The 26,858-nt window shown below is 41.0% G+C and overlaps 1 protein-coding gene and 1 pseudogene across 4 annotated transcripts in view; one reads left to right on the top strand and one right to left on the bottom strand.

Annotated features, from left to right (window-relative positions):
• SEMA5A (semaphorin 5A) overlaps positions 1–26,858 on the top strand; it is a 163,398-nt gene that overhangs the window by 77,465 nt on the left and 59,075 nt on the right. For all 3 annotated transcript variants that reach the window (XM_083748584.1, XM_083748586.1, XM_083748585.1), the window contains exons 3-6: positions 2,773–2,872; positions 6,210–6,255; positions 16,833–16,895; positions 25,525–25,623. In XM_083748584.1, the coding sequence (XP_083604710.1) occupies positions 2,773–2,872; positions 6,210–6,255; positions 16,833–16,895; positions 25,525–25,623 (308 nt within the window). The remainder of the gene's footprint in view (positions 1–2,772; positions 2,873–6,209; positions 6,256–16,832; positions 16,896–25,524; positions 25,624–26,858) is intronic.
• LOC310849391 (histone H3.3A pseudogene) lies at positions 13,289–16,700 on the bottom strand (annotated as a pseudogene). Its single transcript has 2 exons — positions 16,679–16,700; positions 13,289–14,078 (listed from the first exon to the last, which is right to left on the bottom strand). The product of its transcript is annotated as a histone H3.3A pseudogene (transcript).

Raw genomic sequence — 26,858 nt, forward strand, 5'->3', positions numbered from 1 at the left:
TGGACCAGAACAACCTCCGGTGCAGCTTCCAACACAGGATCAGGGGCTGTGGCCAGAATCCTAAAAGAATGATTTCCCATTTAGTCACCTTGAATTTATAATTTGAAGTTTTCATTCAGAGTTTGATATCATTCCATCATCTCCCTTTAAACCGGACAGGCTACAATCTTGTGCACACTTACCTTGAGGAAGCCCTATTAGACTCCTCTTTGAGCTGTAAATCAACTTGCATTATCCTAGTTTGCAGAAACAGAAGGCCTTTTGGGGGAAAAGATTCTCTCAGGCCTCCAATCCTTATGAAGTCCACAACAAATGGGCTGATTGCAGTCTGTCATAAATGAAGATTAATTGAATGAGCATCTCCGGCAACAGAAGGCAGAACAAATGTAGCAAAACTTTTACAAGCCTCCTGGAATTGCCCTGGTGACATATGGGAAGGGAGAGAAGCTTGAAATGCGGTTGTGTGTGTCTTGTTTCATTGCCCATTTGAAACAGAATTTTTGATTGAGCACATAGACTTAACGAAGATGATAAATTAGACTCTTCATGTTGTAGTTGCAAAACATTCTGTTATATTGGAAGGGGGTTAGCATATCCTCTGAGTGCCAAGCATTAGCTTTCCACTTCACTTCACTTCAGTTTCTTGGCGTTACAGAACATCCGCGCTCAATTTCCAGCTTTATTTTAAAAACAACCAAAAAACACAATAACAACAATAACAGATAAAGCAGGAGTGGAATATAAATGGATGCCACAAGAAAATTAGAGGGGGAAACAGCAGATTGAGACAATTGCGTCCATATACTCTTCAAGTACCACATGCCTCAAAGATTGCTTAGAAGCTTCAGCTGGGGCAGAGCATCACCAGCTCATCTCCTCCGGGGGGGGGGGGTGTCTTAACTATTTTGTCAATGCACTGAATAAATGCATCCTGCATAGCACAGTTCAAGATTCTGCTCATGACTGCCTCACCCATTGTGATCTCTTGCAGCTTTGAGCATCTTTGGCAGAAACCTCGTTCTCATTTGCTTTTTCTTCATTTTTAATCTCTGCATTTCCCTCATCTGCATTTTTTTCTTTCACTCTTTCCCCCCTCCTTCATCAATCCTTTCCTCTTTCTTGTATTCCCACCCCCCCACATTAATTCTCATCTCCTTTCCCAGCCCTTCTTCTTCCTTCATGTAATTTTCTCCCACTGTCTGCTGACTATTTTATGCATAAAGTTTCCTTCCTTTCTTGCTTTTTTTAAAAATATTTGTTTTTAGTTTCATGAAAGACAGAAAAAAACAGCAGGCCCAGCAAAGAAACAAAAGCAAAACAGTAAAAACTCAGTTGAATAACCTAGGAATGTAGCTGGGTGCAGGAAGGTAGCAATGATGTCTACCACACTCTTGACTCATCTCTTGTTTCTTCTTCTTCATCATCTTCATGTGTCTCATCTTCTTGCCTCCCTTATCACCCCCACCACTTACCTTCCATTGATGTCTCCTCCTCTTTCCTTTCTTAAAAGTAATGGTCAGCTCATTCCTTGATCTCTTGAGGCATTCCAGGGACCGGCCACTGTGAGAAGCGAAGAATGGGCAGGATGTGCCCGGTCAGATCTAGCAGGGCTCTTCCTATGTTCTGAATCCTATTGATTTTTTGGTGTCAGTTGACCCTGCTGCTCTCCTCTTATATTTTAACCTTTTCTCTTTTTGTCTGTTTGGGTGCCTTTTAACTGTAAGCAAACTCCAATATTCCCTGTTTTCATTGATCCTTTCATTTTTGCTATCTTCCCCTCTCTTTCATCTAAATTTATTGAATGTCTTGACTGGTCACAGTCTTCAGCTGCAACTTCTGTTTCATCTCTACTAGTGTTGTTTTTATTGTTTACACCCCTCCAAAACCTGCTCACTGTAATTTTACAAACCATGTCCTCTTGCTAAATTACAGGGGGTTTTGTCTGTTCTTATTCTCTCCTCTGATTGTTACATGGTTGGCCTTTCCATTTAAAAAATGAAAACCCAGTTCCTTGCATTCTCATTGAATTGCCTAAAGGGTGTGTGAGAACCATGACTAAGGTTACCAGATTTTTTTCCAGTGAATCTGGGGACACTTTTCAACTTCAGTTGAAATACAAAACACATAATAAGAATGACAGAAGCAAATATTGCCTTGGGCAACTGAAGGAAAGCAGAAACACCAATCTGTGTTAACTCTGGACTGTATTGCATTTACATGAACGCAAATGGCTTCTTCTTCGTTAACATTATAAAAAATGTAATATTTCTCCTCTGTTGCATGGCCTTCCTCGGGGCCCCTGCCTGCTCTCTCAGGTTGGGTCTGGGCTTGGTCATGTGCCCTTGCCCTCCCGGTGCTCTCTCCTACCTCTCTTCCTCAGCAGCGGCGGTGGCGCGGCAAGGTCAGGGCTCCCCTCTTCTTTCTCCTTCCTCTTTCTCTCTATTCCTCCTCCTCCTCCTTTCCCCCTTCTCCCTGCATCGGCTCCATGGTTTTCCTGGCCCCGGAGCGCCTCTGGACAGTTGGCCGGGCGCTCTTGCGCCCAGCTTGATTTGGGTCGCGGGGGGAGCACATGAGTCTGTGCCTGGAAACCTCTCTATCAAGCTTTAGGCTAGCACTATGCTAAAGAAACAGCAGCTTACAAGGCTGTTGTAAGGATTCATGAAATAAGATAGGCAGAGTTCCTTGATACCATTGAAAAATCTATGTAAATGCTAAATATTTTTAATGCTAATAATCTGATTTTATGTATTTATCAAATTTATGTTTGTATAGAGATTGCTCCTTGGTTACATGTATTCAGAGCAGAAAATGCTGTCGACTTTTCTCAGATAACATTTGATCCAAGACAAAAAGAACTTGTTGTTGGAGCAAGGTGAGACAATGCTTTCTAAAAATTCTCTCTTATCAGATGGTTAATTTTTCTTGTTTGAATGCATATTTGATTAAAATACATCATTTATATCCATGTAACATGCCAACAAGCTATAGACTTCAAAATTAGCTGTGATATTTGGTAACCACTTTTCTAAGAAAACTAGATTCTGCAGTCCTTGCAGTGTTTAGGACTTGAAGTTCAGTGATGCAGCCAAGAGAATCATATTATACAATTCTGGTTAGACTGTCACAGTAAGGGAGGGAGTGGCTGAATTAGCATTTGATTTGTGGGTGTTTCTCCCTTTCATGTAAATTGTGAAGCTGACTCACAACAGGTTAAAGCACTATCTGTTACTGCTCTTTGTATTTCTGTCAAGAGTGGATTTTTTTAGCAGTAGAGTGCATCTTGACACTCTGCTATGAGCCTAGACTTTTACTAGTTTCAAATCAGCCCAATGAACAAATCTTGCAAACAGTTAAGAGTCAGACATGCTTAAACTTGCCCAGCAATATCTTAATTTGGGATACAACTGTTGTGGCCCTAAGCATGCAATATTTTTGCCCTTTTTATTATCCTGCTTTTGATTCCAGCTATCTACAGATGTTGACTGTCCTGGGTTTCTGGGGTCAGACTGAGCTATAATAATGCTGCTTTAAGGAAGTGGCTTAGATGATGACTGGTGGTTTGTTTTATTAGTTGCCCAAAAAATTTAAATAGCTAACCCCCAAAGTGTTTTTGTTTTGATGAAGCAATGCAACTTAAATAAAACATGTCATGTCACCACTTGCAGTGTGCATGGATGAAAGTTCTTTCTTACGTTTGTTAAAATTCAGTTGTGATCAAATTGGTGAACATTGCTCCTTAGCCCAGTCCTGCCTTTCAATGCCAGTTCATTTGAGCTTCCTACCCATAGCTGTCAATGTTTCCCTTTTTTAAAGGGAAATTCCCTTATTCTGAATAGGATTCCTCGCAAGAAAAGGGAAAAGTTGACAGCTGTGCTCCTACCAATCCCCCTAGAAGGAAGTAGGAAGAGAATGTTAGCAGGCTGCTGAAAAGCTCTCACTTGGAACTCCTGGAATGTTCCATGAACCTGCTTGCTGATTTTTCCGCTTGCTTTGCCCTGATACTCCATGAATCCTACTCAGCTTGTACTCTCCTGGTTTGCCTTTGATATAGCTCTACCACCCATGCCCTGGCTGTAAAAACAACCAAAAGAGATCTGTGCAGGTGGTGGTGGTTTGGTTCTGCAGAGAAGAAAAATATGGTTTTTCAGATCTGGGCTGAAGCAGGTTGCTTTGGTTTTTTGTGTCTAAAACCTTACAGTTTCAAACAATGGAACAGCTGCTCATCAAAAGGTGAAGGAATTTTTTAGGTTATTGCAATGCCTCTTTAAAATAATTTATGAATTCAAATTTGGTTTCATAGGTACTGAGATAGCAATAATTCCTCTCATTAATCATTGCCACAGTTGTTCAAGATGATGGCCAAACCTGAATTTGAATTGTTTTCAAAGTCAGAAAAAACCTCCCTAACTCCTATTACAGATTTTATAAATATCTATATGACTGGACTGCATCAAAGACCACCTTCTGATATTCATATTAATTAATGCAACTAACAGATTATCTTGGGCTGTTACCCAGCAACCACCTAACAAAAATAATGGTTAGCCAGCAGACACAACAGTACATTTATTTTTATGATGTTTCATTAAAGTTTGTAACCAAGAGCGAGTGAGAGTTGGAAATGGGAGCTCCAAAGTGCCACTGGAATATGGATGCCTGTATAAGAAGGTCTTCATGGCTGCATTAGAGATGTCCTGTCTTTACACATTGCGGATTTGATGCTGTCAGAGGAAATGTGTGTGTGAGAGAGAAATAGGAATTTTAATAATGGAGACCACAGTAGTGAGGGTGAAAATTTCAAAGAAGTTTTTGACAATGAGCTACTGTAGGAAAGGAAGGTCGTTTCTTCCTGGCTGGCTCTTCATTTTTCTCAAATAGAAAACAGCAGATGCACTGCTGCTACAGGAAGGCAATCTGAGAGAGGCTGTCCAACTGAAAAAAAACCTTCAGCCTTGCAATTCCTAAAACGGGGTTTCCATTCTGCATAAATTAGGGATAAGCAGCTGAAGGCCCATAGACCAAACTGCCCTTCTCTGAGGGCTATTATCTGGCCAACTCAGAAACAAGATATGTGGGGTTGAGCCGATAGTCACTGACAGTCCACTTTGGAGAGAGGAAGATGCTCCAACAACTTGCACCCCATCTTTATCAAGCTTCTCCTGCAAATCTAGTTGCTGTCTAGAGGAATATTTTATTTTTGTGCTTGCTGCAGGAAAGTCTACAGAAATATTCATGTAAAATGTATGAAAAGATGAGCTCCTGTAGATTCAGAAAGAAAAGAAGGAAGGTCCTTAAAGGACCTTTGCAGTATTCAACCAAATAATTGCACAGAGTGACTTCTGCTTGTGTAATGGGACTTCCCCTTCTCTCCCTGCACCCCCCACTGCCCCAAAACTGCTCCTGAAGGGGAAGAGGTAGGGGAGGAGAGTCACATTGTACAAGCCTAGGTCATTCCTACTTAGTGCTACTTGAATACAACCCTGGGCTCTGGGACTTCCTCTCCGTCTATGCTCCACATGTCAAGAGTCTATAGAGTTAAATATTTGATATATAACAGACACACAGATATTTGTATCTCCTCCTCCTAGTCACTCAAAATGCCAGTGGGAGTAAACTTTAGAGAAACTAAGAAAGAAAATGTAGATCTCATCCTAAGTTGCTTAAGGTAAGATACCTACAGTAAAATTATCAAACATTTCTCTGCTTTTGACAAGCTTCAGTGTACACTTAGAAACGCCTAACAAGACAAACAAGTTTTGAAACGTTTTATTTCTCTGTCAGAGTATTTCTAAATTGACAACCCATTGAAAAATACCATGGCAGTGTACAATAAAATCATGAAACATCATAAAACTATAAAATAATGAAATACAGAACAAGTGGCCAACACTTCTTCGCAAAATAGAAATGTTTTCAGCAGGCAGTAGATTTCCAAAATTGCAGGGGCTTGTTTGATTTCAATAGGAAATCTTCCAAACTCCTGGTTCTGCTAAGCTAAACACAATGTGTAGTTAACAGATACATTATATAGGTTTACTCCTTATTGAAGAGCCAGGGGCGGCTGCAGCTATTTGTCAAGTGCACGGTCAGTGGCAAATCCAGATTTACTGTGACAAAGGCTTTTAAGCTTCTAAATCAAGAATATCCAAGAACCATGGTCTCCTGGTTCACCTGCATAACTGATGCCTTTTCTCCTTTCCCTCTTTTAGAAACTACCTCTTCAGGCTACATAGTGAGGATCTTTCTCTCATCCAGGTAAGCAGTTAACTTTTACCCCTCCCTCTTTTAAAAAAGAAGCAAAACAAATGGACATTAAAACTTTTTCAGTGAAGATGTGAAAAAGCTTCAGGATGTCAAATGGTGCAACTGACTTTTGTTTTGTTTCCCCCTTCTTTTGTCCCCTTTAAAGCATTTTTATTGATTTTTATCCGCACAGTTGGCTTCTCTTGTATATTTTATTTCTCACTATACAGTATTTTAAAATAAATCTCAGAACAGCTTTTTGGGACAAGTTGTGTAGGCTTATTTTAATACATCTTTCTTCTAGCAATTAGCATTTCAGGGACCATGAGTATGTGGTTCTGCTGCCTTCTGTCCTTGATAGCTAGTTTTCTATGCAGAGGGTTTTCTCTCTCTCTCTGGTACGGAAGGGCATTTCATCAAGTGAATTCCCACCTGCAGTCTGAAGTGGGTACAACCTACAGTGATCTATAGACAAATGTATCTACCATGACTTGTACATGCGCAATATGGTTGCTACTGCTGATGGTTTGTATTTACATTTCTTATAGATAGATAAGGTTTAATTATGTCTTAGCTCCATATGTTATGCAGCCAGGTAAGGTGTGTGTGTGTGTGTGTGCAACTCTTTGAGGAGCCCAGCGCACCTGTATTGCGTGCCTCCCCCCCCCCCCATGTTAGGCGCAACTTAGCACCTCTGCCACACATTATTTGACAGAAAACCTGGGCTGGCAACCAAGTATGCCAGAGAGAACTATAGCCAATCCTGGCTCTTTGCTAATACGCCCTTGTTCTAATACTTTCCCAAACATGTTCCTCTTAACCTAAAAAGGTCATGTGTGAATTATCTTCAAAATCTAACATATAAATTGGCTCTTAGTTTGTGAAGCCATGACGTGGATGGCATTCAACTCTTTGCTTGTGGGGAACAGAAATTCCCCATAAGCTAAGCATAATCATGGAAGCTAATTGTGTGTATGATCCCTACCTGAGTCTGCATTTTGTATTTTGTATTCCTATTGCACAGAGGGTTTCAGCTGTTACTGAATTGCCTTTATATTCCATCTTGTAAAGATGCCTTTAAAAAACATACAAAACACTTGCTTGCCTTGGCAGCCAAAGGCCTTTATATTAGAAGCAACCCCCGCTACAAGAGGAACTTGGTCTGTCTACCTACTCAGGGCCATTTTCACTGTGCTCTTGGGGCACAATGTGTCCAAATTAACCACCTACAACTTTTTTTAGAAAGGGGGAGAAGGAGGCATACGGTCATGCACTATAGCCGTGCAGGTGTTTTACTCCCTGCATTAATGAGGTTAATGGTGAGTGAAGTTGAAATACTAGCATATATGGGGTATTTATTGAGGGCGGCTTCACCCTTTGCCAGGCAAATATTTTTGTTGTGTGGTTACCAGAGCTTCCCATAGATACTTGCCTAGGAGAGAGATGAGTGAAATTAATGGGTATTACTGGAGATTAGGCATGCACAGGACTGAGTTATAAATCTATGGGTAATATTCATGCATGTCCACATGTCTTTTAAATGTGTGCACAGATAAGAACAAATGCAGCTATGTGCTACTTCACCAAGGACTGAAGTTCAAAGAGGTTGGAATTATAATTGTAATAAACAGAAATGTAGAAACTACAATTCATAGGATTTTTAACCTGACAGTTATTTATCTGCTGTAATGCCAGGTTCCCTGCAAGACTTCTTGCATAGCACAACACATTATATATTTCACTAACCTTTCTCTACAGCCATCCATATAGATTCTTCAGCTATTGATATCATACACACTCTGGCTTTTATCAGCTTTTATTTTAAAGCATGTACCACTATCCTTTCAGTTCTGTCTCAGTTTGATTACAGAATTTGTCTGACAGAAGACCACAGTACATGTTAACAGTTCGACAGCATTATTCCAAAAATCCTGCCAAGCATTGCTAAAGGGTACGGCTGGAAATAAATGCCAAATTTGTTTGAGCACATTTTGACACAGCTCGAAGAATTTTCTCATAATTGCTTCTCAATAGTGTTTTGAATAATGCTCATCGCATCTCTAAGATGCCCTCAGCTGCCATGTGTTGGTACCATAACTGTTTGAAAAAGTAACTTAAAATGTGGGCTGCTCAGAGGAGCTGGGAGGGATGCTAGCTTCTGAGGGGGCTGCTCCATGAAAATATGCAGTACTGTTTTTTGTGGGGTTTTTTAAAGACAACCACCGTGTGAATTATTATTAGGAATGAGAAAGAGGAAGGACCATTGCTGGCTGGCAGAGCATATGCACTGCATACAAAAGTTCCAGTAATGGCATATCCAGGCAGAACTCGGAATGTCCTACAGAGTCAGGTCAGGGGTTCTCAACATGGTGCCCTCCAGCCCCAGCCAGCATGACTAATGATCGGGGATAATGGGAGTTGTAGTCCCAAATACCTGCAGGCTTCCATGTTGCCTATCCTGGTCTCAGTCATCTTCACTAAGTCTTAGACAGGAGAACTGCTACCTCAAGAGGATCCCGAAGTCATATAAAAGCTGATTGGCTGGCCTGAGCCACCTGCATTAGCTCTACCCCTTCAGGAGAATGGTTTGTTCTTTTAAAGGGCCATTGCCCTATTCTGTAAAAGCTGCCTCCTGCAGGCTGGAGGAAGTGAGGGGTGTCCTGAGCTGACAACCGTCCAACATTTCTGTGATGAAAATAGAGACGTCCATAACAACAACAGCAACTTTACTATTTATATCCCACCCATCTGACTGGGTTGCCCTAGCCACTCACGGTGGCTTCCAACATATATAAAAACATAATAAAACATTAAACATTAAAAAACTTCCAGACATTTAAAAAAAACTTCCCTTCAGATGGCTCGGGGGTCAGATAACTCCATACCCTCCAACATTACTCCAATGAAAATAGGGATGTCCTAAGGAAAAGGGGGACATTCCAGGATCAAATCAGAAACCGGGACAGTTTCTGTAAATCCAGAACTGTCCCTGTCAACGAGGGACACTTGGAGGATCTGATGGAGTCTGACAATAGTGCATCCTCTGGCCTGGATAGTCTGGGAGGAGGGGGAGGTGATGACTCCTCAGGCAGTGGCTTCTCTCCCTCTGAGATCACCATGCAGCTAGAGAACGTCGCAGGTTCTCTGAATGTGGGCTGTGATATTTTCCTTTCTTCCTCATGAGCTGTTGCGACAGAGAAAGCAGCACTTCTTCCAGGTGCAACAAGTCTTAGGGAGAGTATTTTGAACTGGTAAAAAGAACTTGCTCATGCTACCCTAATTTTGCAAAGTCTCACCAGTCTCAAGTGCATAACTCCTTTTGGAGGTCTGGCTAGATGTGACAGTCACCACTAGCTAAATGGGTTGCATCCAGTGGTGACCGTCTGCTGACAGAAGACACTTTGATCCAGCAGAGGCTTTAGCAGAACCAGAAAGGAGGAGATTTTCTCCAGTTTGTCCTCACTGCAGCCCCCATCTATTCCTGAATGGGGGACCCTTCAGAACAGCACGTAAGATTCAGAGGGAAGGGGGACCGAATAGAGAACGAATTGACAAAAATCACCTCAGTCTCCTTTCCACTGAGTAAAGCCTCCACTGGATTGAAGAATCTTCTGTCTCCATGAGAGACACCACAGGCGGCAGCAGAATGGCTTTAAATGGAGGATGAGGCTGTTACTGCTGTTAACTACTACTGCTAAATTAAACCTTGGCTTGGCCATAACCCTTGTGCTCTGCTTGTAAGTTTCCAGAGCTGTGTGTCTTATGATTGTTGGAGAAATGACTGGAGTTGATCTAGCAAGGCAGTTCTCATGTTCACGTGTGTTCCTTCCAGGGCCGTCTTAAGCATATCCGATGCCATGGTGCAAAGCTCCCTCCGGTGCCCGCTCCCCCCCCCCCCGTTTAGGGAGAATGGCGCTGCCGGTGGGGCTGGAGGTGGCAGGCGGCGGCTGGAGGGTGGCACCAGGGCGCCAAGTTCTGGAGGGTGCCAGGGAAGAGGCTGGACACGGTGCCTCCCGGCTCAACTGGCTGCTTGGTGCTGCAGTGGCCATGGCAGAAGGAGGCGCTGGGCGTGGCACTGCTTTGGCAGTGAGCTGATGCTGGGAGGTACCGCGTCCAGCCTCCGCCTCTTCCCTGGCACCCTCCAGAACTTGGCGTCCTGGTGCCCTGCGCCACTAGCCTCTATGGGTAAAACGCCCCTGGTTCCTTCAGTAAGCAATAAACTCCGTTCCCTGACTATGATTCAGTAGCTACAACAACTAACACATCTTGGAACGATGCACAGTGATGCTATTCCATTGTCACATGGGTACGGTCAATCTGTGTCGGTCAGAGGTTGGCAGAGGCTCTCTGCCAAGGACCTTCTGCCCCTGATGCTTCTCCTCCTTTGGCTGTCATTGCCCATGTGCTCACCAAACCCAGGCCTGGGGGGGGGGGGGAGCAAGTGAGTAGCAATGGCAGCGAAGGAGAAGCTGCTTCCCCACTGCCTCTCTCTCCCTGATCACCTAGCAAACTCCTGGGGTGGAGGATGACGGTTTTTGCCAGAGCCTCCCTTCACCAGCCCTGCAAACCTGAAGCCTGCACTGATTACTGTCATTTTGTTCTGTCAAATTATATTCTTGGTTGCATTGCACCTTTGAAAAACATGGTGTTTGAATACATGGCATAAGATGTGAAGGCAAACAGATAACAATAGTAAAAACGCAACTAAATGGAATTATGAAATTATGTAGCTGTTTTCTGAGGCGGTGTAATCAAACCACCTTTGGAAATATTATATTTTGCCAGTGTCTAATTACCAGAGCCATCTGCCTAAGGCATGCTCTGCCATCTGTCTGGAATTTTGTTTTGTTCTTTTCTGTTTGTTTTCTGTTTTTAGTTTATAGAAGTTCATAGAATAACAGAATTGTGGAGTTGGAAGGGGCTCAAAAGAGATGTATTTCTGTTGGTATGAAGTGGTTGCGGTGGGAGATGTTGTTGCTGTATCTGTCTGGTGTGCGTCATAATGGGTGTAACAGCGCAATACTTCATTCATACACAAACTCCTCCTTGTTCTTCCTCCAATGTTCCTATGGGCAGGGCTGTCTTTACCCAGGGTGCAAGGGGTGCGGGGCACCCGGGCGCTGAATTCCGGGGGATGCCCGCCACTCTTAACTATCTACCTGTTATGCAGTAATAAATAATTTTGATTAAGCTAGAAAAACAAAATACATATATACCTAGGTATTACTGAAATGTATACCTACTGTTTCACCAAAAGACTTTCGTCTTTCTGCGGTCATTTACCAAAGACACGCCGTGCCAGCGGCAGCGCTTGTCATTCACAACAGTGGAGCTTGTCAGACTCAACGGTGCTATGCACGCGAAATTAACTCTTACATTAAAATATTGTGTTACGTATTGTATTGAGCTGCTCTGCGGCAGAGGGGTCAGCGGCACCTTTGACATGACTGATGTTTCTCCTAAGCAGGTGCCTAAACAATACTTATAAGTTTAAGTGTGGTGGTGTTGTATACTTCAGTATAAGTGTATTGTAAATATTAAATAAAAATAAATAAATAGCCTCCACTTGCTGAACTCCACCCACTGAACTGCCTTCAGTTATATTCTTCCATTCATCCAGTTACCTTTTTCTTTCCTTCCTTCGTTTCTCGTCTGTGTAAACTGAGATTGTAAGCTCCTTGAGGCAGAGATCTGCTTCTGTCTCCCCCCCCCCTTCTTTATGTTTCTCTGTAAAATGTGTATTTTTCTGGTGGTAAAAAAACCAAAAAACAAAGAGACAAACCAGGCTTGCTGTTAACTGAATTTGGTGCTTAGAGCAGGCAGGGGTTTGGGGAGAAGCAGGAGACAGAAGACAAGAGTTTATACTAGAGCTGGACCAAACTTTTCATGTTGAAATCTGGCATTTCAAGGCAATAGAACCATTCACTGAATTGGGAAGCAGGTTAAGCAGGAAAAAGCCGATCTCTCTGATTTCTAGTCCTAACCATGTGGAACAGTGAAGATCAGAAGTCCTGAAACAGAACAGGGCCTGGTTGTCAACTTTTCAACCAGCCCTGGTTCCTGTGTCTTTTAAAAGTGTTTGATCTTCAGCAATTAGCAGGTGAACATTTTCATAACATGGAGATACATGCTATCACCTGCTAATTGCTGCAGATCAAAGCAAAGACAAAGGCCAGTTGAAGGCTGTAACAAACCTCAAGAGCTGTCTCTGGGGTCTCCCTCCCACACACATGTTTTTCGCTGCTTGAGTGCAAGAAGCTCTGGCAACCAATCGGAAGCCGCACCTCGGTTGTCAAATGTTTCGGAAGTCGAAAGGTCTTCCGGAACAGATTACATTCGACAACCAAGGTTTGACTGTACAGTGGTACCTCGGGTTAAGAACTTAATTCGTTCCAGTAGTCCATTCTTAACCTGAAACTGTTCTTAACCTGAAGCACCACTTTAGCTAATGGGGCCTCCTCCTGCTGCTGCTGTGCCGCCAGAGCATGATTTCTGTTCTCATCCTGAAGCAAAGTTCTTAACCCGAGGTAGTATTTCTGGGTTAGCGGAGTCTGGAACTTGAAGCGTCTGGAACCTGAAGCATTTGTAATATGAGGTACCACTGTATAAATAATCCAGTAATCATAATCAAGAAATAATTGTTTAAATCTGGTTATTTGTATGCTTGCCCTGAATTAAGAATTTGTTGCTTTTTTTTTTTTTTTGATCAAGTAGTAACCACTTTTAGGAACACGGGTGGCACTGTGGGTTAAACCACAGAGCCTAGGACTTGCTGATCAGAAGGTCAGTGGTTCGAATCCCCGCGACGGGGTGAGCTCCCGTTGCTCGGTCCCTGCTCCTGCCAACCTAGCAGTTCGAAAGCAAGTAAAGTGCAAGTAGATAAATAGGTACCGCTCTGGTGGGAAGGTAAACGGCGTTTCTGTGCACTGTTCTGGTTCGCCAGAAACGGCTTAGTTATGCTGGCCACATGACCCGGAAGCTGTTCACCGGCTCCCTTAGCCAATAAAGCGAGATGAGCGACCCAACCCCAGAGTCAGCCACGACTGGACCTAATGGTCAGGGGTCCCTTTACCTTATAACCAGTTTTATTGCAAAAAGACCCTGTATACATTTATATCAGTTCTAGTACCTTACAATTTTAGCTACCCAACAAGTCATTAACATACAGAAACATGCATGAAAAGCAAGAAAGATCACCCATCCCGTCTGTATATTAGCAACTTGTCACTGTTGAACAACAAAGCTCACATCACTGCGTTTTTATGTGAACAGTCACTTTTAGCATTCATCCTGAGTGAAAGATGGAATGATTTAAGTACAAATGTAACATATTATAAACAATTTCATACAAAAAAAAGTCACAAATTGAAACCAAAGTATTTCACAGAATTTACTACAAAACACCATAAAAACTTCCTCCTCTTAAGCCCTCTCCCCCCATATCCTACGAGCCAATTGGATGTCTTTGGGCATGATGGTGACTCTCTTGGCATGGATGGCACACAGGTTCCTGTCTTCAAAGAGGCCCACCAGATATGCTTCACTAGCCTCTTGCAGAGCACCAATGGCTGCACTCTGGAACCTTAAGTCTGTCTTGAAGTCTTGAGCCATCTCCCTTACCAGCCTCTGGAACGGAAGCTTGCGAATCAAAAGTTTCGTGGACTTTTGGTAACGACAAATCTCTCGCAGCGCCACAGTACCAGGCCTGTAGCGATGAGGTTTCTTGAATCCACCAGTAGAGGGAGCACTTTTCCGAGCAGCTTTGGTAGCCAGCTTTTTACGTGGAGCTTTGCCACCAGTGGACGTATGGGCAGTCTGCTTGGCATAGCTGTCAACTTACAGATTTGAAAATAAGGGATCAGCAGCCAAAATAAGGGATCAACAATTACTTTGATAAAATACATATTTTGTTGCATGCAAATGGCTTTTGATACCCATTAGGTCCATAAATTACCATATAGCATATGTTCAACACAAAAAAAGCAACAATTTGTTGTTGACAAAGCACAGCTGGACATAGAAAGGGCCCCATTACCTTCAGTAGCTTATTTAAGGGACATCATCAATAAGGGACAGCAGCGGGACATGGCGCTGGGATAAGGGACTGTCCCGCCAAATAAGGGACGCTTGACAGCTATGCTGCTTGATATGCTTGGCCATTTCCCTTTACTTTTTTACACTTTCGGGACCGGAGCCTTTAAAAACAATTCTGCTCCTATCAGCCGCAAGGTACACGTCCTACTCCTTCCCCGACGAACCCGCAACCGTGAATTTGTTGACTTTTATCCGAAAGTCTGCTTTTAATATGCTTCCAGAATTTGCTGTTCCCCTCCCTGATTCAAGGAGACTTTTTAAAAATGATGCGCTGACATTTCAGGGCGAGCCCTCTCCAAACCCCAGGAAACACTTTCCCCGACTTACAATGAAGCACATCAATGAGTTTCTTTCAGATGCTGTGATAAATCAGGACCAATTCCTTCTGAAATGTGGAATATTATGGGGCAGTTTCTCCAACACATGGGACAATCACAGCTTGATTACTTTGCATGCGAGTCAATGTGAACAAGGTTCCTTGACAGTAGAAAGTTTGGAAAATCACATTATCTTTGAGCTATTATCCCTGCTGTTAAATACTCTCCACACACACCCCCGCCTATTATTTCACAGCAAACTAAGTACAGGTTCCAAGAAAAGCTGCTTGCATGATGCTACCTGCCAAGTGTTGATTCTTGGCTTTGGGAATTTATTTAAACAAGAATCAAGAAGTCACAGCTCTAGTTTCTGTGCCAATTGTAGGGTTGCTGAAGTCAGGTAGAGGCAATTGCACTAGCCAAGTCAAGTGAAAACTTGCAAAGGTTCTACAGATTTCCAGCCCATGCCTGGAAAGGAAAAGCATCTTGTGGGTCTCCCTCCCTCTTCCAGTCTGTCTCAGCTGACGGCTGTGTCTCCATGGAAACTGGTCCCTCAGCAGACAAAGAATTGATGACTTCAACTCTCCCCTTTGTCAAGGGAGGAACCCTTTGGAGCAGTACAGTGGTATATCAGTCCCACATAGGGATTTAGTATAATTTGGATTATTAGTATAATAATCTTTAGTATAATTTGAAAGTTCTAATCATATAGAATGATACATTAATAATGCATTATTGATAAATAATTAATAATATACTAATTTTATGTACTTTTAATATCTGACTGAATAGTGTAAGGTTTTTTAGAGAGGAAAATGAAACCCTGAAATTAAATATATAAATATAATATTTATATCCTCCAGGCAACACATACTATCTTCTCCCTCTCTTATCCTCACAACCCAGTGAAGTGGGGTGAGTGTTGCTGGCTGCTCCAAAGGTACTCAGTGAGACATGGTTCAGGAGAGAGAGAATTGAACACCGTTCTCCTCAGTCCTCGTTTGGTGCTCTAACTATGACACCACACTGGTTAGGTTCACATGAACACTGACTTGGTTGCAAGGAATGCAGGGAATGAATGTTCAAAGGTTGTCCATAGGGAGGTAAATGGCCTACTCTGTGATTTCAACAGCAGTACTGCAGAAATCAATATACTGCACAGGCAAAGATACAAAGATTTGCAGGCATCAGCTGAGCAGAGGCTCCTGCAAATTCTGCTTTCAACAGGGAGCCTTACCTTATATGATGTCAGATGTAGAGCAGGGGGACGTGGTTTGGGGGAAATGACCCGTTGGAGGTTTCCCAGCAATGCCCTATATAGCCTGGGACCTAAATTGCAGTCATCTCCTTGGCTTTCAAGGTACTGCTTTTTTCCACCTGGGTCTTTAAAATGTCTTTGATTTTAATGTGCATCTTTATCCATCCTGCATCCTCATGTTTTGTTTTAATCCCTTATGGTGTTTATTTGTTATTTATAGTATTTCATGGTTTTTAGTATGCTGTCCTGGACTGTCTTGAAATCATTTGGTGAATGGTAGCATACAGATTTTTTAAATAAACACGTAAACATTTTGGCCATTCTAAATAATAAAAAACATGTTTACAGTATTTCTTAATGTGCTTGTTCAGCACATTAAGGGTTTTGATGTTGAAACAAGACCCTGAACCGCACACCCACCCCAGCCACACCTCATACATGAACAAGGGAAACAGGTGAACAAATGTGGCTACGTGTGGCCCTGAATTAATTTCTCCATAGTTATATTTTGGTCTTTCGTCATCCTGTGCATGAATGAATTTACTTGCTTCGCTCCCTGCCTCTTGTGTGCAGAAGTAGCACACCATGATTGCTAAGCCAAAAGCAAACTGTGAGTTACCATCATCTGGAGCGAAACAACCCACGACTTCTGGTTCAGAAGCAATGCTGAGCCAGGGCTTGCAGTTTGCTTGCTCCCAGTGCTAGCGTGGAGAAGCGAAACAGGCGTGATTCACTCGTGCCCAGCAAGCCATGATTTATGGTTTACCGTGATGCCCAAATACGGCCATTATGTTTTCTCTCCCATGCAATTTTAAATCATTGTTGTTTATTTCAGTGGAAACACACGATCTCTAAGCTTGCTCCTGGGCATTTTGCTTGTTGTTTTCTGCATCCAATCTTTATTTCTTTCTGTGTGCTAGGGAGTGGAGTGGTCTTGTGATGAAGCTACTACAAAGGCTTGTTACAGTAAAGGCAAATCAAAGGTGAGTAGCTCCTTCTTAAATAATTAATTTCCTAGATCCGAGTGAGAAAGTTCATCTGTCCACTTGTGCCTATGCATGTTTACTTGAAAATGTTCACAGGATTGCAGACTCATTCAAGCAAGGTTCTAATCAAGTTAGCATCTGTACATAGTGAAGGAACAAGACCACACTGCTCAGTGTGTGCATCTTTCCTGCCTAAAGACCTGCTGGGATCTGCTTACTGGATTGCACATTTGTGCAGTGTCCTATGTGAGTTAACTCCAGTTTGGACCCCGACACACAGACCTCATGCAGATGTTGCATTCAGTGCATGGACACTTGGCAGGCTTAGGAACTGGAGGGTTCGCCTTTGTGCTTGCATGCTGAAAGTCCCACTCAAGAGTCTTTGTACTGTGGTTGCTCTCACACCACAGCAGAAGAGTTGGAGCAATATTATTATGGGAACCTGCTAGTGTTTACCATGTTGGGTGCATGTTTTTGAGTTACAGTGAACTCCTTAGGCTTTGTTCTTTGGTCCTGGGACAAAGTCGGTAACCAGACTGAATTTCACTCAGCCTTGTCTGCAGACTTTCTGGGGTGCTGGAAGCACCTGAATGGTACAGCAAATAGACCTTTGTTGTTGTTTCCAAATTCAGTCCTTTGAGGGGGGTAGAGTGATAAAAGCAGGAAGCATATCTTTGCAGTTATAACAACCAATCATAATGCATTCTTACTTCCGGAAAAAGTCAGGCTGGAGGTTTAAAAATCTGCAGATGCAATTTTAAAACACTAGGACTATGAAAATAGAAACAAGCCTTACCAAATTTGTTTCCTGCTTGCATGACAACATATAGTACAGACACCAGAGATCATTTGGCGTTTACAAATCTTATAAAATCCACAATTCCCCTTGAGATAGTACTTCAAGGTAGAAATCTGAATACTCTTTGTTCTGCATACCCCAACGCTATGGGCTAAATGCATTCTGTGACTGCAGTTAGTCTGTTTCATGCCACATATAATGGTAGCTGCATATATAGACCACAAAGGGTTGCCTTGGCATTGTCCACAACACACACAGTTCTTGTATGGACAAGCTGACCTCCACAAAAATGTCCAGCTGCACAATTATGAGCACAGTCACAGCCAAGGCACCCTTGAATCATACTTTTGAAAGAGGCAGAAAAACTTGGAGATTGATTGATTCCTTTGACCAACTCTACGAATGTTTGAGAGTTTCTGCATCACCAGGTGTGGAGGGTGCAGTGCCTGCTCCAAGGAGTGTCTGTTCCTCTGAAATTACCCCCACATATCAATAACTGAGTTTGCCACAATACTCCCTTTCTCCCTCCCCATCTCTCCCTCTTTCACGGGGAAGGGTGGGTTTCATACAGCTTCCTTTATGAACCTGAGATAGTATGGCCCCAAAGAGTTATACCAAATCCAAAATGCCTGGAAGAGTTACAGGGTGCAAAATGTGAGTGCATGTAAAGAAAGGAATCGTAGAATTAGAGAGGACCATTGTGACATTTTAGTATTAGAAAATTCAATGTGCAATACAGCAAAGAAGGGAGTACTGCATTGTTTGTTGGAGGTTGGAGGGAAAAAGAGCCTGAATTACTGGCATTAAGTTTTTTAGTGGCCCTTGCCACAGTTGAGTCAACTGCTACAACAAAGCATAGAGAAAGTGATGCAGCAGAGCTTCTCAAAAGGATCAATGGGTTTCTTGTAATTAGGAATTGATTGGACTTCCGGTGGAGCGCGATCCTCCCGCAAGCGGGGATTTTGCCGCAAGCGAAATCCCGTGCTATTTCAAGAAGAAAGGGGTGCTACAGGGTGCCGTAACCCCCAAATTTAATCTCTGGAGGGTGTCCAGAGAGCCAGGTTCCCAGCGACGCGAAGAACTACCCGCCCGGCCGTCAGGTAACTCCAGAAAGGAGTGAGGAGTACGGCGGAGTGGGGATAGCAGGCGAAGGGAAGCCATTATCTACTTCCGAATAGTGAAGCCCCGAGCTTGCAGGGAAAGCTCTCCGCTCTCAATTACAAGAAATTTCGGACCCAAAAGTACAGATTGGATGGTGATTAATAAAGAAAGGATTTGAACTGAAAAAGCGAGAAGCTTACAGAGCTCAGCTGTCATCTGGGATCAGCACAGACGCAGCGTGTCGCACAGAGCAGCGAAAAAGGAAAGTGAGTTGCCGCTAGTGGTTACTGTTGCCTTCTCTCCTTTAACTTTTTTTCATCCAAAAAGAAACAAAAGACTACTAAGTTAAAAGGGGGGACAGAGTGACTTTATTTCTGAAAATAACAGCCTTTGATGTAATGGAGGGTAAAGAACGTGAAGTTGTTGCTTACTTTCGGTTTTAGAACAAAGAACTGCGTAGCAGAAAAAGGACTTCCGACACCATTAATACTTTCAAAAGTTGAACTTAAAGGCAGAAAGGAGGTGAAGTAAATAAAATTTGCACACCTGGTCGCTTTTTTTGTATTTTGAAAAAGGCTATTTAGGACCCTAGCCAAACAAAATTGTCATTTGAAGATATAAAAACCTCTCCCCCCCCCCGGCTATTTGGAGAACTTTTAATTATGCAGGACTGGAGCTTACGACCCTAGTGGAAGGAATATAGTGCTACAACTTGTTTTTCAAAACTTTTTCTATGAAAGGCTGATTCAAAACGGAAGCTAGATTTTGGTTTTTCGCTCATGCTCCGGCTTCCCCTATTTTTTGTTTTTGTGTGTGTGTGTGTGTTTTTTTTCTAAACTGACATTTTAGAACTCTTGTCCTCTGAACTAATGACCCTGATATTTGGATTAATTTTGATATCTGGTATTTTGATATTTGATATTTGGATTTAATATAGACTTAAAACTTCGAATTGAACTCTGGACTCTCCTGTAACTGTTCTCATTCATTCTTATTATTGAATGCTGTGGAAGACTTATTTAGAATTGATGGATCTGGTGGTGGAATAAGTCTTTTTTTAAAAAAAGAAAGAAAAAGCTATTCCTTGGACTGAATTAGAGGGAATATTCTGCTTCCTTTCCTTCACTTTTTGGAGAGAACTTTTTTTGTTAGTTGAAGAAATAGCCAAAATTTAATCAGATTACAGATGGCATAAATTGGATTACAAATTGAATCACAAGTTGGACTATAAATTGGATTACAAATTGGATTATAATTGGTATAAAAAGAATTTTTTGAAGATTCGATGAATAAGGATTTAGCCTTTTGTTTTGACCCTTCACTCTTTGTTTTGACCCTTCACTCTTCCGAGTAGTGGTGCTCTCCTACACCTCTGTAATATTTTAGGGTCGGGCCAAAAATAGAGAACAAATATTATAAAGTTTAAATTGTCATTTGGAGACCCGACCAAAAAGAACTGGATTGAAAAATTTAGAAATTGATTTGGTAATTTGGTAACTTTGTTGGGTTTGCTTTTAGAGGGGCTGGTGGTGACATAAAAAGGTTCAGTGGAGTATTATAGAAGATGGCACACCAGCAAAAGAAAGGGGTGGAAGGGGGGACCACAACGGAAAGGAGGGCCTCTAAACAGGAGGCAGATTTTAAAGCAGAGATTTTGAAAATGTTTGCTGATATTAAACAAAGTGAAAAGAATCTGGAAACAAAATTAGAACAAGTGGATAACAGGATTGGGAAAATGGATAAAAAAATTGATGAGACAGTTAATGAACTTAAAGGACAAATAAGAGAGGTATCCAAGAGAACACTTATCTTTGGAGGAAAGGATGAAAAGGACAAAATTGGAAATGAAGGAACTGAAATGAGAGGAGGAGAGGCGCAGGGTGGAGATGATGGAATTAAATAAATCACAAGAAGAGATCAAAGATGCAATTGCTATGAATGAACTGAGACAGAGGGAAGTTAACCTGAGGCTGAGATCTGTACCAGAGATTCAGAATGAAAATATCAAAGAGAGATTAATAACAGAATTAGCGCAGTGGTTGGAGATACCAACAGAGGAGGTAACCAAAACAGTACAAAGTGCATTTAGAATGAGAGTCAGAACAAACAAGGCAAGAAAATTTCCAGGAGACTGCCTAATCACATTTAAGGATGGAGAAATGAGAAATTTGATATTACAGAAGAACAGAGGAGGGAAAATTAAACATAGACGGGAATTATATAATTATTTTTAAAGACATACCAATAAGACTGCTGAAACGAAGAGACCCGTATAAGCCATTGGTGCAGATTCTCAAGAAAAACAACACTGAATTCAAATGGGAGTTTCCGGAGGGAATTTCATTTTTTTATAAAAGTAAAAAGCACAGGCTGACAAGCCCAGAAGAAACAGGGAAATTTCAGAGAAGATATAAGGAATTAAAATCAGAGGAAGAAGAAGCGAAAGGAGCAGGGGGAGGGGCCGGAGCAGGAGAGGAACCGGAATCGGGAGAAGGAGAAGAAGAAAATGGAAAGAAGTCAGAAGAAGATGAAGAATAAGAGGACGGGGAAAAGACAGATAGGTTATAAGAAAATAAAACAGAATTATTTTAATCAGGAATCATCATGGCGCTAAAGTTATGGAATTGGAATATTAATGGGATGAACGAGAAGAAAAAATGGAATAAAATTGAACAATTTCTAAAAAAGAAAAATATGGACATCATATGTTTACAAGAAACACACGTGGCAAGAAAGCATAGAAAAAAATTGATTAACAAAAGATTAGGAAACGAATTCATATCCTTGGATAGAGAGAAGAAAAGAGGGGTTGTTTTGTACATAAAAAGTAAAATTGAATCGCAACAAATTTTTAAAGACGCAGAAGGAAGAATCATAGCAGTCCACATCAAATGGCAAGGGGAAATTTGATAATTGTCGGGATCTATGCACCTAACGGAAACAAGACTGATTTTTATAAAACTTTGGAAGAAAAACTCTTTGAATACATGGATCAAAAAATCATACTAATGGGAGATATGAATGGGGTAGTTTCGCTGGAAATGGATAGACTAAGAGATGGAGCATCTAAAGAAGGAAAACTACCCCAGTCTTTCTTTTCATTGATTAAGAACTGTAATTTGATTGATATTTGGAGACTTAGACATCCATTGGAGAAACAATTTCCATTTTTTTCTGAACCAAATCAGTCAATGTCAAGAATAGATCAAATATGGGTTTCGAATGAATTAACCCCAAGAATCCTACAAGTTGAAATTCAGCCTAAGGTAATTTCAGATCATAACCCAATAAAATTGGAATTAAAAGGGTTTGAAGAAATAACATTTAGATGGAAAATTAAAGATTATCTTTTGGATTATCAGAAAATCATAGAAAAAGCACGAAAGAAATTAACTGAATATTTTGTTGACAATTGTAATAAGGGTACAAGGATGAGTGTAGTATGGGACGCAAGCAAGGCAGTGATGCGAGGTTTTTTTATCCAACAGAACTCACTGAAGAATAAAAATAGAGAAAAAGGCAAAAAGGAAATTTTAAAGCAGATAATGGACAAGGAACAAAAATTAATTAAGAAACCAAACAATTCCAAAATAAAACAAGAAATTAAGACTTTGCAATCTCAATTTGCAATGATAATAAATAAAGAAGTGGAATGGAATATTAAAAGGTTAAGACAAAAAAACTTGAGTTTGCTAACAAATCAGGCAAATGGCTTGCGTGGCAAATCAAAAAAAGAAAGGAGCAGAATACAATCAATAGAATTGTTGTAAAGGGAGAAGAGATAGATAATCCGAAAGAAATCAGAAAAGGATTCTTGGACTTTTACAGACAATTATATAAAAATAAGGAAAGGAACAATATGAGGAAAACAGAGAGACTTTTAAAAGAGAAAAAGGTGCAAAAGATCCCGGCAGACAAAAAAGACCAACTGAATACCCTAATAGAAATAGATGAGATAAAAGAGGTCATAAAGGAATTGAAGAGAGGGAGAGCCCCGGGACCAGATGGATTTACATCGGATTATTATAAAGAGTTAAAAGATGTTTTGATGTTACCTTTAAAGGAAGTTATGAATAATATTTTAAAGGAAAGAGACATCCTGGAAACGTGGAAAGAAGCATTTATTACCTTTATCCCAAAACAGGACTCGGACTTAACCCAAGTTAAAAATTATAGGCCTATCTCATTGCTGAATACAGACTATAATTTTTTTGCAGGGATTTTAGCAAGAAGAATGAAAAAGATATTAATAGAAACTATTCATAAGGATCAAGCAGGTTTTCTTCCAGGCAGACAGATAAAGGATAATGTAAGGAATATAATAGACATTTTGGAATATGACTGCCAGGAATGAGAAACAGGCTATACTTATGTTTGTGGACACGGAAAAGGCTTTTGATAATATAACATGGGACTTTTATGTTGAAAAATCTGGAGTGTATGGAAGTGGGGAAAGAGTTCTTCAATGGGATAAAGGCAATTTATACAGAACAGAGAGCTAAGTTGATTGTAAATAATGTGATAACAGAAGATATTAAAATATCTAAAGGAACCAGGCAGGGATGCCCGCTTCCACCATTGTTGTTTATAATGGTCCTGGAGGTCTTTCTTAATGCAATTAGACAAAATAAATTAATAAAAGGGATAACTGTTGGTCAGAATGAATATAAAGTTAAAGCCTTTGCTGATGATCTGGTAATAACGATTGAAGAACCAATAGTAAGTGTAAAAGAAGTATTAGAAGAGATTGAACAATTTGGGAAAGTGGCGGGGTTCAAACTAAATAAGAAGAAAACCAAAATAATTGCGAAAAATATGGAGCAAAGTACCATAGAAGCAATGCAACAACAAACAGAGATAGAGGTGGTTAAAAAGGTAAAATATTTAGGAATTTGGTTAACTCCTAAAAACATTGATTTATTTCAGAACAATGGAACAGGATAAGGAAAGATCTGGAGGTGTGGGGCAGAATGAAACTATCTTTTTAGGGTAGAATTTTTACGATAAAGATGAGCGTCCTTCTGAAGATGTTATTTTTATTTCAGACTAGCCCCATAATAAAGGGGATAACAATTTTTGGAGAATGGCAAAGAACGATTTCAAAGTATATCTGGCAGGGCAAAAAGCCGAGAATTAAATTTAAGTTATTAACAGATGTGAAGGAAAGAGGAGGCTTTGCCCTGTCAGATTTGAAGTTATATTACGAAGCAGCATGTCTTTGCTGGTTGAAAGAATGGATAAAATTAGAAAAGAAAGAATTATTGGACTTAGAAGGTTTTGATAACAGATTTGGATGGCACGCGTACCTATGGTGTGAGAAAAAGAAAATTCATAAAGGCTTTGGGAACCACATCTTCCGGAGTGTGTTAATAGAAATATGGGATAGGTATAAAAACCTATTAGAACCAAGAATTCCACACTGGTTATTTCCGTTAGAAGTCATGAGTGTAAAGAAAATTAACATGAGAGGCAAATGGATTACTTATGGTGAATTGATAATTAAAGAAGGAGGAAAATGGAAATTAAAACCATATGAACAAGTTAAAGAATACGTTTATGATTGGTTGCATTATCTTCAGATTAATGAAATGTTTAAAAAAGACATCAAAGAAAGTGGCTATGTAGAAAAAGATTCTAAGTTTCAAATGGATATTATAAACAATGATTGTAAAAATCTTCCAAAAATGTATAAGATATTGTTGGAATGACATACGAAAGACGAAGAAGTGAAATCAGTAATGATACAATGGGCCAGGGATTTTGGTTATAATATACAATTTGATGATTGGGAAAAATTATGGAAAGAAAATTTAAAATTTTCTGCATGCATGGCGTTAAAGGAAAATGTGATGAAAATGTTTTATAGATGGTATATAACACCAGTAAAACTAGCAAAAATGTTTAAGACGTGTAACAAGTGTTGAAAATGTAAAGAAAAGGAAGGAACGTTTTATCATATGTGGTGGGACTGTAAGAAAGTGAAAAGTTTCTGGGAGATGATATATAATGAGCTGAAAAAGATGCTAAAATACACATTTGTAAAGAAACCAGAGGATTTTCTTTTAGGGATTACAGGAAACGAGATAAGAAGAAAAGACTGTAAACTTTTCCAATATGCAGTTACAGCGGCAAGGATTCTACTGGCCCAGAAATGGAAACAAGAGGAAATGCCGACGATCAAAGACTGGAGATTGAAACTAACAGACTGCAGAATTGGACAAATTAACTGGGAAAATAAGATATCTTAAGGACCAAAAATTCATCGAGGACTGGGGAAAATTTGTAGAATATCTGACAAACACATGTGATGTTCGAACAACGTTAGTGGGATTTCAAGAAGCCCTTTGAAAGCTGAGATGTATTGTTAAAAGAAATAAGAGTAGTGGGAGGGAAGATTAATGACAATGCTAAGAAAGGAATGCGTAACCAAGAGGCAGAGATGGAAGATTGACAGAGAAGCTGAGGGAAGTCGAAAAAAAGAGAGAATTTGTTTGTCAAAGATTGGATAAAATTGTATATTTGTGTTGTAAAGCAATAAAAATTATTTATAAAAAAGGAATTGATTGTAAATATAATCTGCACACACCTTCAGGTATAGTTTATCTGGGTTTTTTTTCATATATAGCTTCATACCATAGGATATGGAAGAGCAGGTCAGGTTTTGCTTAGCATACACTGCTGATGGGACATTGATGATCCTGTTTTCTCTTTCTTTTTTGATGTTAGGAAGAGTGCCAGAATTATATCCGTGTCCTTCTCATTGGTGGGGACAGACTCTTTGCATGTGGAACTAATGCGTTTACGCCCCTTTGCACTAATCGGACGGTAAGAACTCATTCCTTCTTCTCAGGGAGCCCTGGATACTGGGATTGTGTGGGGTGGAAGGGTGCTAGGGCTGCCTGGGAGAACGCTCTTTCTGGGGAGAGCCACCTGAGGCCCTTTTTGCAGTTCTTTACATGCTAGGCTCTGGTCCTGTTGGCAAGTTAAGAGAAGATTTTCAGCGCCTGTACCAAACTACAGTTTCCAAGATAGGATGAGTGCATGGTGGCAATACAAAAGTTAGTTTAAAATATTATTATTATTATTATTATTATTATTATTATTATTATTATTATTATTATTGTTATTGGCCCTCCCCGGCCAATACCGGGCTCATGGTGGCTAACACCAAATATATTAATACATTAAAAACACAAAATCAAATGATTAGTTAAAATACAATTCGAAATCACATTTAAAATCAAAATAAAATTAAAAGTTCACCAGGCCCAGCCACCCGTGCTGGTCCCATATGGGCCGATAGAAAGAGCCAAGGAGGCTACTTACATACAGGGTCCCATAGAAAGAAGGGGGTCAGACTGGGCCCAGACCAAAGGCTCGGCAGAACAGCTCCATCTTGCAGGCCCTGCGGAAAGATGGTTCTTGTGACAGAGCATTCCACCAGGCTGGGGCCACAGCTGAAAAGGCTCTGGCCCTGGTCTAACCTCCTTGAGACCCGGGACCTCCCAAGATGTTATTCTTTGTGGACTGTATAGGGTCCTCTGTGGGACATACCAGGAGAGGCGGTCCCGTAAGTATGAGGGTCCTAGGCCGTATAGGGCTTTAAAGGTTAAAACCAGCACTTTAAACCTGACCCTGTACTCTACCAGGAGCCAGTGCAGCTGGTAAAACACTGAATGAATGTGATCCCGCGGCGAGAGCCCCATAAGGAGCCTCGCCGCAGCGTTCTGCACCCGCTGGAGTTTCTGGGTCAGCTTCAAGGGCAGCCCCACGTAGAGCGAGTTGCAATAATCAAGCCTGGAGGTGACCATCACATGGATCACTGTGGCCAGGTTGGGGCGGGAAAGGTAAGGGACCAGCTGCTTAGCACGCCGGAGGTGGAAAAATGCCGCTTTGCTGTAGCTGCAACATGTGCATCCATAAAAAGGGAGGCGTTGCTTCTATAGAAATAGAATAAAATATAATAAATAGAGACAAATAAAGTAGGTAAGCAGTCATGATTATTGCTGCCAGCTGGAGGAAAGATGCAGAGGTAACTGGAAATATCTGGAGGTTGCTTA

Source organism: Podarcis gaigeae, assembly GCF_964106915.1.
Source record: "Podarcis gaigeae genome assembly, chromosome: 7".
NCBI classification, from domain to species: Eukaryota; Metazoa; Chordata; class Lepidosauria; order Squamata; family Lacertidae; genus Podarcis; species Podarcis gaigeae.